This window comes from Grampus griseus, assembly GCF_964374135.1.
Source record: "Grampus griseus genome assembly, chromosome: 2".
Taxonomy (NCBI): domain Eukaryota; kingdom Metazoa; phylum Chordata; class Mammalia; order Artiodactyla; family Delphinidae; genus Grampus; species Grampus griseus.
In genome coordinates this window covers 31385659-31399053 of record NC_139018.1, presented here as the reverse complement: position 1 = coordinate 31399053, position 13395 = coordinate 31385659, and the positions used below count along the sequence as shown (strand labels likewise).

The 13395-nt window shown below is 45.2% G+C and overlaps 1 protein-coding gene across 3 annotated transcripts in view; it reads right to left on the bottom strand.

Annotated features, from left to right (window-relative positions):
* MAP3K9 (mitogen-activated protein kinase kinase kinase 9) overlaps window positions 1–13395 on the bottom strand; it is a gene marked incomplete at both ends in the record, with an annotated part of 69553 nt that overhangs the window by 23952 nt on the left and 32206 nt on the right. For all 3 annotated transcript variants that reach the window (XM_082647541.1, XM_082647542.1, XM_082647543.1), the window contains one exon: window positions 1475–1655. In XM_082647541.1, the coding sequence (XP_082503667.1) occupies window positions 1475–1655 (181 nt within the window). The remainder of the gene's footprint in view (window positions 1–1474; window positions 1656–13395) is intronic.

Sequence of the window (13395 nt, the reverse complement as noted above, 5' to 3'; positions counted from 1 at the left end):
GTGGTACACCCATATGATGGAATATGATTCAGCTATTAAAAGGATGAAGTTCTGAAAAACATATATGAACCCTGGAAACATTATGCAAATGAAAAAAGCCAGTCACAGAAGAGCACATACTGTATGATTCCATTTATATGAAATGTCCAGAAGAGACAAACCCATAGTGACAGAAAGTAAATTAGTGGTTGCCAGGGGGTAGGGGTAGGGGTAGGGTAGGGGGTATGAGGGAATGACTACTAATAGGTATTGAGGGTTTTTTTGAGTGATAAAAAATATTCTGGAAATAGTCAGTGGTTGTCATGGGTTGAATGGTAGCCCTGAAAAGATATGTCCATGTCCTAATACCCAGAATCCTTATTTGCAACAGAATCTGCCCCAGAGTCTCTGGAGAGAGTATGGCCCTGCTGATACCGATTTCAGACTTTTGGCCTCTAGACTATAAATTTGTATTGCTTTAGGCCACCAGGTTTGTGGTAATTTGTTACAGCAGCCTTAGGAAACTAATAACAATGATGATCAATGTAAAACATTGTAAATTTACTAAAAACCACTGGCTTATACATTTTAAAAAGTGCACTTTACAGTATGTGAGTAATACCTCAATAAAGCTGTTATTTAAAATATACACACACACAAGCTCACTTTACAACAAGTAAAATATACACACACACAAGCTCACTTTACAACAAGAAGCAACAACTTCATAGATGAAATACGATGATAATCTACAGTCCTTTCTTTTGCCTACCAAGGTGATGCTACTGTCTCACAGTCATGAGGATGCTTACTCTGTAGATGCTCATCTCCCATCAGTGGGAGAAAGATTTTTAGATCCAACATGTCCTTGCGACCTCTTGGGCTGACATTAACTAAGGGGAACGGTTGGTCTAATCTTTGACTCTGCAGTTCTGGGCGCATGCTTGAGACCTATCTCTTCCCATTTCTATATCAATGCTCGACAGGCAAGACAGAGCCTTGACTAAAAGCTTAACTGGATAACTGGAAAGGATAATTTCCAGCCCACCCAGAAAAAAGAGACAGCACAAACAATACTCATCAGCTGAAGGGCTTATAGTGAGAACAAGTCCAACAGTAACAGCCACTGTTGCTGAGCAAGCCAGGGTGACCGTGGGGAGGGTCTCCAGGACTGTCTGGGTACCCTCACCACCCTGGAGGTCAGTACGCACTGCCCCTAGAATCTCCTGGTCCTTCCTAGGGAGCAATCACCAACACAAAGGGGCCTACACAGAGGTGGTACTTGCCCCCTAGCACTGGGGGGATTTCTGGCAGATGAAGGTGTTAGAAACTGTCCTTTGGCAACGTGGGATTTAGTGTAGATTGCTCTGAAGGGGTCACCTAGACCTACCTGGGGTGCCTGGGGTTCTATGCAACCCCAATTCTCCAAGTCCCGAAGCATCTGTGCAGCCAAAATAGATCTGGGGAGCGCTGACCCTGCACCTCTGGACCTTACCTCCACACGTCGCTGCCTTTGGAAAACATGGAGGCACGAATGACTTCAGGTGCCATCCAGGCATACGTCCCTGCTGCACTCATCTTGGTGGTTCGGTGCCATTCCCGAGCCAGGCCAAAATCGGTGATCTTCAGAACCTTTTTGCTCAGGTCTCCGTTCTCCACCTTCTGAAGGATCAGTACTGGGCAAGGAAAGGAATACAGAAGAAACCAGAGTCTGCGTGAATCACGGGGAAACCACACAACACAGAGCCCTCCCGCCATCCTCTTGTCCTCTCCTGCAGGCTCCATCATGTGGCTCCCATGGGTGGGTGGTGGGAGCCGCCATCTTTAAACACCTAGGACGCACCCATTTTGGCGCCAAGTACTTTACAGGCATTATCTTCAACCCTCGCAACAACCTCATGAGGTACATACGATTGCCGTCGCTGCTCTACAAACAGGTGAGGAAGCTGAGATACAGCACCACTAAATAAATCTTCCAAGGCCACTCAACTAATAAGCCAGGACTGAAACCCTGGCAGCCTGGCTGGAGAGCCTTCCCTGCTGCCATGCCACCATACGGCCCACTCACAGCCTACCCTTCTGAGGAGCGGCTACCCGGCCTTCCTGACCTCCAGGCCACCGCTGGGCTTTGAGCACTCTCACAGCACCAGGAGTGGAGGTTGCCTGCTGGGCTTCTAAGGTTTCCGACAGTGTCTCAACAGTTTCCATGAACCTCTCCACGTGACTTTATTTAAAGTCTTAAGAAAGCATGTCTTAATTTCAGGTGGCCAACATTGTTAACCAACTATCCTCCAATATAAAATAAAAACTAAAGAAAAAAAAAAGCAGGTCATTTGGGCAGAGATTTTCCCTTAATCCAGGAACTCAGCAGCACCCACTGGGGAGTGGCTGACAGGCTGGAGGTCAGAGGGCACACACGCTGAGGCTCACCCAACATGACGGCTCCAGCGAGAAGCATGCCCTCGTGGGAGCCAATCTCCCCCAAAAGAGCAAAAACGCCCATCGACTAAAGTGCTGTAAGCAAAGGCCAGAAACCCTGCCTGAGTCGGCAGCGAGCGAGCTCCTGGGATACGAGGAGGCCGAGCCTCCATCTCCACAGGTGGGACGGTTCCAAGGGCCCTGGGTCAGCACCACCTCTGTGGGCCAGACGCTGAGCCACCGGGAGTTCAGAGCTCTGTACACGGGATTTCAGGGAAGGAAGGAAGATTCTCTCTGCTGTTCAAGTCTAAATGGGGAGAGTGGGGTAAGGGGGCTGGATTTGGGGGCAAGAGCCGCAGGGAGTCCCTCAAGTCACACGACGGTACTTTTCTCTTCCTGCTCCCCCAAACCCCGCCCCGGCACACGTCCACTGAAGTGTTACATAATGAAAGGACGTGGGCCAAAGATCTCTACGTCCTACATGCTTCCCAGAACATCAGCAGTAAAGAGGGATTACAAGCAGCTATAGGGCTGGAAGCATAAGAGAAGTCAGTGCCAGCCACTCCCTAGATCTAATGGACTAAGCCTCCTTCCTCCACACCCTCCCCCCTGCTCCCCTGACACACCCCACCCGCTCCAAGCTTCCAGCATCCTGATGGGTCCAAGCCTCTAAAAGCTTGGGCAGATGAAAACGAACAAACAAAAAACAACTTCCTACATCTCATCTAATCACAAAACTCTTTCCAGATTCTTCTGTGCCTCTCTCCCCTTCTCTGCGGGTAGACAGATAACGGACTGACATGCATGCAGACTGCTGGGGAAGTGGCACCACAGAAACCCACCATGCCCTCTGCAGTGGCGGCAACCAGCTGCTGAGCATTTCCCTGAGTCGCCCTTAAACGGAGGATTCAGAGAGAGCCTTTCCCCTTACAGATCTAATGGGGCTCAGTCCTGTCACCCGAGGCCACCAGGTGGCTGGGACAGGGTGAGGTAGGAGCTGGGTAACAGTTTCACGATGCTGTATGGGTCCAGCTGAGCTTTCTCAGAGCCTCTGCAGGAAAGGGAAGGCAGAGAGGTTTAGATTCTGCGACAGGAAATTGGTTTTTACAAATGGGATGGCATGCTGAAGATGATTTTTAAAATACATCAGTCTGTCAGATGGCTTAAGAGGGATGGCCGAAAGATGAAGACGGGGCAAGAACCAGCCCAGGGGCAGTCTGTCTAAACTGGAATGCATTTAGACAGTGCACGTCCAGCCCAGTTGCACCTAATCTCCATGACTCCCTGATGCCTTACATCCAGCTGACCTCAAACATTTATCCCAACAGGATAAATGCCCCTGAAGGCATCTGAGTTAGAAAGCCCTGGCCTAGGGATTCTGCCCCCAGCAAAGGAGAGCGGGCTATAATCCTGGCAGCTAATAATTCCGGCAATGATTCTCAAGAACAGTGTCCTGAAATACTGATATCTACCAAGTACGCATTACTATTAACAATTAAAGCAACAAAGTTTGTGAAAGCTTTACTTTTTTTTTTTTTGGAGATTTTAAAAATTGAGATGAAATTCACATAACGTGAAATTAACCATTTTAAAGTGAACAATTCAGTAGCATTTAGTACATTCACAACGTGGTACAACCATCCCCTCTACCTAGTGCCAAAACGTTTTCATCACCCCCAAAAAGGAAATTCCACACCCATTAAGCATTGTTCCCCATTCTCCCCTCTTCCCAGCCTCTGGCAACCACCAACCTGCTTCCTATCTCTATCGATTTACCTATTCTGCATATTTCATATAAATGGAATCATACAATATGTGACACATCTGGTTATTTCACTTAGCATGTTTCCAAGGTTCATCCACATTGTTGCTCATACCAGCACTTTACTCCTTCTTCTGACTGCATAATATTCAATCATATGTATATACCACTATTTGTTTCTCCTTCTGTCCATTGACAGACATTTGGGTTGTTTCCATCTGTTGGTTACTGTGAATCTACGATGAACACGTGTACACGTATACTTGTTTGAGTACCTGTTTTCAATTCTTTAGGAGTGGAGTTACTAGTTTATATGGTAATTCTATGTTGAACTTTTTGAAGAATCAGCAAACTATTTTCCACAGCAGCTGAACCATTTTACGTTCCCATTAGCAATGTATGAAGGTTCCAATTTCTCCACATCCTCACCATACTTGTCATTTTCCTTTTTCTTATTATAGCCATTCTAGTGGATGTGAAGTGGTATCTCACTGTGGTTTTGATTTGTATTTCCCTAATGACTAACGACGTTGAGCATCTTTTCATGTGCTTTTTGGCCATTAGTATGTCTTCTCTGAAGAAATGTCTGTTGTTTTGTTGTTGAGTTATGAGTTCTTTATATATGCTGGATACTAGACCCTTATCAAATATGTGATTTGCAAATATTTTTCCCTCTCTGTAGGCTGTCTTTTTACTTACTTGATAATGTCCTTTGATGTACAAAAGTTTTTAATTTAGATGAAGTCCACTTTATCTATTTTTCCCTTTGTTGCTCATACAGTACTTTTGATGTAATACCAAAGAGCTGTCAAATTCAAGTTCATGAAGATTTGCCCCTATGTTTTCTTCTAAGAGTATTACAGTTTCAGCTCTTATATTTAGGTTGTTGATCCATTCTTCTTTAATTTTTGTATATCATATGAGAAAGGGGTCCAACGCCATCCTTTTGCATGTGGATATCCACTTTTCCCAGTACTGTTTGTTAAAGGGGAAAGCTTTACTTTTTAAAACAGAGTGGAGCATAGTTCTCTCCAAACACGTTTTCCTGGGTAGGAGAGAAAGGTTATATTCACAGCAGCTTACTTATCTGTACCACTGCTGTGAGCCCATTCCAAGCTTCTACCGCTGACAAGCAGCTGCAGCAGTAACAAACTACTGTGCTTTACTTCTTGGAAAATGTAAGGGTGTTTTATCAAAATCTGGTGAAGTCCATGAAAGTGCATTGTGTAAACCTCCCCTTTCATGGGGGGCAGTGGAACAAATGCTGAAAACTAACAAATCCAAGTCAAGAGGGGACCAGCCAGGATAAGAGAAAGAGGGAGAAAAAGATGCATTTGAACTAAAATCCTAGTGGTTAACCAGATATAGGGGCTTGATGGAGAAAGGAGACATCTCCCGCCTTTCAGACATGGGTGACAAGTAGAATGGTCGCGCCCCTGACTGAGAAGTTGAAAGACAAAGCCCATTTGAGGAAACCAAGTTCAGTCTGGGACATAATGGATTTAGGGTGACAGTAACAACAGTCAGTGCAGAACAGAAAAAAGAAAAAAAAAAAAAGAGCAGACAATCTAAATCCCAGGCTTGACATTTTCTATGTAACCCTGGGTAAGTTTCATAGACTCTACATCTCTATTCCTGCTTCTATAAAATGGGGATAAAGATTAAAGGCAATACAGTAATAAAGCACCTAGCAGAATGCCTGACACATAATTAGGAGCTCAGGACATTACAGCTATCATTACTACGATTACGACTAAGTGTCTCATATATAAGTGGAAACCATGGGGCTCCAAGTTCAAGGTATTGAGAACCCTGGTAGGAAGCCTGGCAGGCCCTGACACAAAATAACCATGTAATAAATTTTTACTGTATAAATAAATGGAATGGTTGATTAAATAATAATGATAGCTACCCATTATTGCTCATTTACTATGTACAGGCATACCTCGTTTTATTGTGTTTCACAGATATTGCATTTTTTTACAGATTGAAGGTTTGTGAGAACCCTGCACTGAGCAAGTTTATTGGCGCCATTTTTCCAACAGCATTTGCTCACTTCCTGTCTCTGTGTCACACGTGGCAATTCTCACAATATTTCAAACTTTTTCATTATTATTACGTCTGTTGTGGTGATCAGTGATCTTTGATCTTACCGTTGTAATTGTTTTGGGGAACCACAAACCATGCCCACATAAGATGGCAAACTTAATCGGTAAGTGCTGTGTGTGTTCTGATTGCTCCACCAACTGGCTGTTCCCCCATCTCTCTTCCTCTCCTCGGGCCTCCTTATTCCCTGAGACACAACAATACTGAAATTAGGCCATGTAATAACCCTACTATGGTTTCTAAGTGTTCAGGTGAAACTCTCTCACTTTAAATCAAAAACTAGAAATGATTAAGCTTGGTGAGGAAGGCATGTCAAAAGCCAAAAAAGGCCAAAAGCTAGGCCTCTTTTATCAGTGAGTCAAGTTCTGAATGTAAAGGGAAAGCTCTTGAAGGAAATTAAAAGTGCTACTCCAGTGAACACACCGATGATAAGAAAGCAAAACAGCCTTAGTGCCAATGTGGAGAAAGTTTTAGTGCTCTGGATAGAATATCAAACCAGCCACAACATTCCCTTAAGCCAAAGCCTAAACCAGAACAAGACCCTGACTCTCTATGAAGGCTGAGAGAAGTTAGGAAGCTGCAGAAGAAAAGTCTGGAGCTGGCAGAGGTTGGTTCAAGAGGTTTAAGGAAAGAAGCCGTCTCCATAACATAAAAGAGCAAGGTGGAGCAGCAAGTGCTCATGTAGAAGCTGCTGCAAGTTATCCAGAGATCTAGCTAAGATCGTTAATGAAGGGGGCTCCACTAAACAACAGATTTTCAGTGTAGATGAGACAGCATTCTATTGGAAGAAGATGCTACCTAGGACTTTCATAGCTAGAGAGGAGAAGTCAATACCTGACTTCAAAGCTTCAAAGGACAGGCTGATTCTCTTTTTAGGGGCTAATGCAGCTGGTGACTTTAAGCTGAAGCCAATGCTCATTTACCATTCCAAAAATCCTAGGTCCCTTAAGAATTATGCTAAATTTACTCTGCCTGTGTTCTCTAAATGAACAATGAAGCCTGGATGACAGCACATCTGTTTATAACATGGTTTACTGATTACTTTAAGCTCACTGTTGAGACCTACTGCTCAGAAAAAGACTCCTTTCAAAATATTACTGCTCACTGACAATACATGTGGCCACCCAAGAGCTCTGATGGAGATGTACAATGAGATTCTTGTTGTTTTCATGCCTGCTAACACAACATCCATTCTGCACCCCGTGGATCAAGGTGCAACTTTGCCTTTGAAGACTTAAAACTATTTAAGAAATACATTTCTTAAGGCTAGAGCTGCCATAGTGATTTCTCTGATGGATCTGAGCAAAGTCAACTAAAAACCTTCTGGAAAGGATTCAACATTCTAGATGCCATTAAGAACATTCATGATGTTCAAAATATCAACATTAACAGGAATTTGGAAGAAGTTGGTTCCAACCCTCATGGATGACTTTGAGGGGTTCAAGACTCGGATGGAAGAAGTAACTGCAGATGTGATGGAAACAGCAACTAGAATTAGAAGTGGAGCCTGAAGATGGGACTGAATTGCTGCAATCTCATGATAAAACTTTAACAAATGAGGAGTTGCTTCTTAATGGATGAGCAAAGAAAGTGATTTCTCGAGACGGAATCTACTCCTGGTGAAGATCACTGAAATGACAAAGGTAGAATATTACATAAAACTTAGTTGATAAAGCAGCTGCAGGGTTTGAGAGAACTGACTCCAATATCAAAAGAAGCTCTACTGTGGGTAAAAGGCTATCAAAAAAGCATTGTATGCTATAGAGAAATCATTTGTCTATAGATGAGAAATAAGAGTCAATCAATGCAGTAGACTTCACTGTCTTATTTTAAGAAATGGCCACCCTGATCAGCCAGCAGCCCTCGACACTGAGGCAGGACCCTCCACCAGCAAAAAGATATGACTCACTGAAGGTTCAGATGATGGTTAACATTTTTTTAGCAATAAAGTTTTTTTTTTTTTTTGTGGCCTCTCCCGTCGCGGAGCACAGGCTCCGGACGCACAGGCGCAGCGGCCATGGCTCACGGGCCCAGCCGCTCCGCGGCATGTGGGATCTTCCCGGACCGGGGCACGAACCCGTGTCCCCTGCATCGGCAGGCGGACTCTCAACCACTGCGGCACCAGGGAAGCCCTTGGTTTAGTCTTCCTTTCTTTTAAAGTTTACTGTCAAAGGTATACACACATAAAAGAGTGTATTAAAAACACGATTTGGGGCTTCCCTGGTGGCGCAGTGGTTCAGAGTCCGCCTGCCGATGCAGGGGACACGGGTTCGTGCCCCGGTCCGGGAAGATCCCACATGCCGCGGAGCGGCTGGGCCCGTGAGCCATGGCCGCTGCGCCTGTGCGTCCGGAGCCTGTGCTCCGCAACGGGAGAGGCCACGACAGTGAGAGGCCCACGTACCGCAAAAAAAAAAAAAAAAAAAAAAAAGATTTAAAGAAAATAAGATGAAAACCCATATGACTCCATCCAGTCCCTCAGAAGCTCCACACGTTCCTCTCCATCACATCCCTTCCCTCTCCCCAGACGTCTCACAATCTTGACTTCTGTTATTTATCCGTTTACCTCACTTTGTCATCTTACCACCTATGTATACATCCATAAATTAAGATATTGCTTAGTTTTGTAAAAATGAGTGACAAGCACAAATGTAGCTGTGTATACTAGTTTCCTAGGGCTGCCTAACAAATTAACACAAATGTGGTGGCTTAAAACAACCGAAATCTACTGTCTCTCAGATCTGACGGCAAGAATTGTAGTCTAAAATCAAGGTGTCGGCCATGGCCATGCTACCTCCAAAGGCTACAGGGAGAATCCTCCCTTGCCTCTTCCAGCTCCTGGTGTCTGCCAGCAATTCTTGGTGTTCCCCAGCTTAGGGCAGCATAACTCCAACCTCTTCACTGGCCATCTGCCCTCTGCATCTATCTCTGTTCTTCACATGGCATTCCCATCGCCATGTGTCTGTATCCAAATTTCCCTCTTCTTATAAAAACATCAGGCATTGGACGAGGTCCAGTCCCTATCCAGTAGGACCTCATCTTCACTTGATTACAAAAATCCTATTTCCAAATAAGGTCACATCCACAGGTTAGAACTTCATCATGTCTTTTTCAGGGGGACACAATTCTACCCACAATACAGTAAAAATACTGCCTTTTGTTAGATGAAGGCTCTCAAGGAAATAAGCTAAATACAGCGTGTGGCCATGGTCCCAGAGAGCTGACTAGAGCCCTTTCTGGGAAAGTCAGTAAGCACGATCATATACGAGTAGTAGAAAACCTGCAGAGATGACCACAGTGGGGACATGTGGCAGCAGGGAACTGCGGGGAGAGATGCAGATACTGGACATCCATCAGAAATTTGGTTGGGGAGTGGGCTCCCTGTATTTTCTGTTTCTAAATTCACTCGGGTTCTTGGGGTTGGGCAAAGAAAACACTTCTGTCTGTCCAGCCAACAGGACGAAGAGCTTCATCAGCACATGAGCAAGACAAACAAATACAGAGAAGAATCCTGACCAGGCTCCCCAGGTAGTCATTCTTCAGGTTAAATTGACGGAACACCAGCAATAGGTGAGTTGGTGATGAGCGTCCTGAGTCACACTACCGGATCTAAACTGCCCCCCTCTATGTCCGATGCACAGCTGCTCGCCTGGGATCTCCTTTCACAGTCCTCGGGTTTCCCTTCATCTATCTCCCACGTCCTGTGCCCCACTTTCTCTTTCTGCTGCTTTCCTCTTACTTTGGTGATATACATTCTCCAACAGCTCTTTAGAAAGAACGCATGGAAGGTACATTTTTTTTTGTTAGGAAATGTCTACGTTCCATCTCCATACTTGGCATAAAAATGATTGGAGATTTTCCTTCATCGTTTTGAAGGCATCGTGCATCAATTTCTTGCTTCCAACACTGCAGTTAAGGAGCCCCGAGCCATTTTGCTTTCTGATGCTCTGTATGTGACATGTCTTTTTCTTTTGGGAAATTTTTAGTCTCTTCTTAATCCCCAGTGTTCTGAAATATCAAAGGAATAGGAATACACCTTGGGTGGGGACTTCGTGAGTACTTCCAAATCTGAACTCTCATGCTCTTCAGTTACAGGGAATTTTCTTGAAGTATCTTACTGTTATTTTCCTCCCCTATATTTCTCTGTTTTCTCTCTCTCTAGAACCTCTATTATTTAGGTATTAGTCTTTCTTTACTGGTCCTCCAGTTTTCTTATCTTTTCTCCTCTATTTTTCATCTTTTTTGCTTCTTAATCTTCTTTCTGAGATATCATCACTTTGTCTTCTAACCCTTCTATTGGGTTTCTTCTCATTTCCCCTATCATGATTGTAATTTCTAATGGACCTCTGTTTTGTTCTCTGAATTTTTTTTTCAATTGAGTGGCAAGAGCACATGTAGCCGTGTAATGCCTGTTTCTGTAATACGGGCACAATATCCTTTCTTTTACCTGAGCATATTACTAATGGTTCTTTTTTTATTTCTTTGTTTCTCCCAGTGCAGTCTGTCTCAGCTGCTTTTTCTATTTGTGCTTTGGTCTCTAATACACTTTTGCTCAGAGTTGCTGTACTCCTTGATTGTCTGTTCATGATCAAGAACCAAATTGGGCTTATGCTTTAAAAAGGAAATCCTTATGTTTCAAAGGTACATACTGAAATATTTACCCAAAAAAACATAATGTCGCAGATGTACTTCAAAATAATCAAGGGTGGAAATGAGTGGGGTGACTGAAGAGACAAGATTACCCATGAGTTGGTCATTATGGAAACTGCCTGAGTACATGCGGGTTCATCATGCTGTTTCTTCTTCCTTGTGTGTGTGTCTTCCATAATAATAAGTCTGGGCGGGGGTTGGGGGCAAGGAGTGAGGGATCAAAAGCTAACTAGAACCTCTAAGCACACAGAAGGAATCTGTCAACTTCCAGCTTCTCTGTAGGGAGAGCCAGGGAAGCCTAGACAAGAACACCTGTGGTCATCCTGTTGAGCTGGTCAAGCACTCTTCCAACTGTGGGAAAATAAAGGTCTGGCTGCCAGTGTGCTGGGAATCAAGTTGGGGGAGGGCCAAGGTGGTCGCAGGCTTCCGTATGTAAACAGTTATCTCATCACTCCATTTTTAAATTAAAGTCTCCATACCCATACCCTGTGCCTGCGTCCCCCAGTCCAGAAACCAGTTTCCTCTTCCAAAAGGAAAGGCAGTCAGCTGGCCGCACGGAGTGGAGGAGGAATGCATTTCATATCATCGCTACCTGACCCGTTTTATTTTAGCACCCGCTTCACTCCAGTTCTGGAGGTACCAGGTGCTGCCAGTTCCTAGACTTTTAGGGATTCTGTGATATAAATTCGTTCTTTGCTTTCCTCACTGTCAGGTTAAAATTATCTTTCTCAAACCTCCTAAGTTAGTTACGGCTCATCTGTTTTCCAGCTTCTAAAACTTCGCTACTGTTGTCTACTCTGCTGTTGGTCTTGTGAGTTCCTGTAGTTCTAGCTGGGTTTTAAGAGAGAGCACAAGCTGAGGTATGTATTCAGCCTGCCATCCCAGCCCAGATCCTGCCTTTGCTTTCGTTTGTTTGCTGGGGTAGGGAGAAGGAAACTGACATAGTCTGTATCCAAAGGTATCCTGCAGGGGCTTCCAGCTTTCCTTGGCTTGGTTCTTCTATCTCTCCCAGTTGGAGAAATCTGTCCTCTTGCTCGCTCCCGTCAGAGCTCAGAGTTCAACCACCAGATGTACGTCACAGCATCCTCTCCCACCTTAACCAGAACTATCTCTGAGCTTCAACAAGGCAGAAAGGAAAAAGCAACAGATGAAGACCCAGAACGCCTGGGTTCTGGCTTCAGCACTGTGCGATCTTCACCAGGCCCCTGTGCCCCCATCTCTGACATTCTCAGAGACTATAATTCCCTGCAAGCTGTGTTGGTCTCTCCTGGGGTCAGCCAAGCTCCACCACCCACCTGAGCTGAAGGACAGCTACACTCAAGGGCGAAGAAGAGTTAGGCCAAATGATTCTACCCCAGAGAAAAGCTCCACTCACCAGACACAGCCAGGCCTGAGTCAGCACTGGAGACGCTAGCTTCCTGCAGCCCATTGCCTGCAGTGGAGGTGGGAAGAAGACCTTGGGCTCCAGCCCCACCCAGCAGCCCAGGGTACCAACAGGCCAGCAGTAAGCACACAGCAGGCCCTCTGTGGTGCTGAATCAGCCAGAGCCACATAGAAGAGCCTCACTCTTGGGGCACCAGCATGCAGTGGGAGCACGGCCAACATCCAAGCCCCAGCCTCTCCTGCGCCCTGGCCCTCAGCCCACTGTCCCTCCAGGCAAGACCAAGAGAGGCCAGACAGACTTGCTCGCCCAGGCAAATGATTCACCACCTAGACTTCTCGACTCTGCGTCTCAGCAGAGGTGTGGTGCTGCCATGCCGGCAGCCGCTGAGGACCCAGCCGCGTTCAGCACTGTCAGCAGAGCCGCGCTAAGCCAGCATAGAAAACCGTGCTTCCCAGCAAACATTTGGGCACAGGCAGCCAGAAATCCCTGTCGGAAGAACTACAGAAAGGTGGGGAGGACCGGGTGCTTGGGGATTTCGGTTCCACCCCCTCTTGGTAAAGAAGAGGAAACCAAAGTTAACGGATGTGTGCGATGCACTCCTGGCAAAGCCAGAGAACATTTGGTACAATGAGTGACCTTGTCCTATGACCCAGAGCCAGGGCAAAGCTGAACTGTAATGACCTCCCTTTCTGGGCCTGAAGAGGCATAATAGGCGCTCGATAAATACTGAATGAATGAATACAAACCACCCGCAAAGGTTTCTAATTAAGTCAGTTAAGGAGTGGCCCCCAAATACCTGTTTGAGGGTTGACTACACTGGCTTCACCAAAGAAGCTACGGCAATGATTCCTAATCTTTTAAAGTATGTCCGTTCAGCTTACAAAATGTTATTATGATGGCAGATGTACTTTTAGTGTGTGTTGATTAAGAAAAAAACAATAACCAGAGCTCATGTTCGGGGGGGCCTTCGTGTGCGCTGCAGCTGAGCTAAGTTATTTAAATGCATAATCTTTTTTTTCTTTTTTTAAATAAATAAATTTATTTATTTATTTATTGGCTGCATTGGGTCTTCGTTGCTGTGCACGGGTTTTCTCTAGTT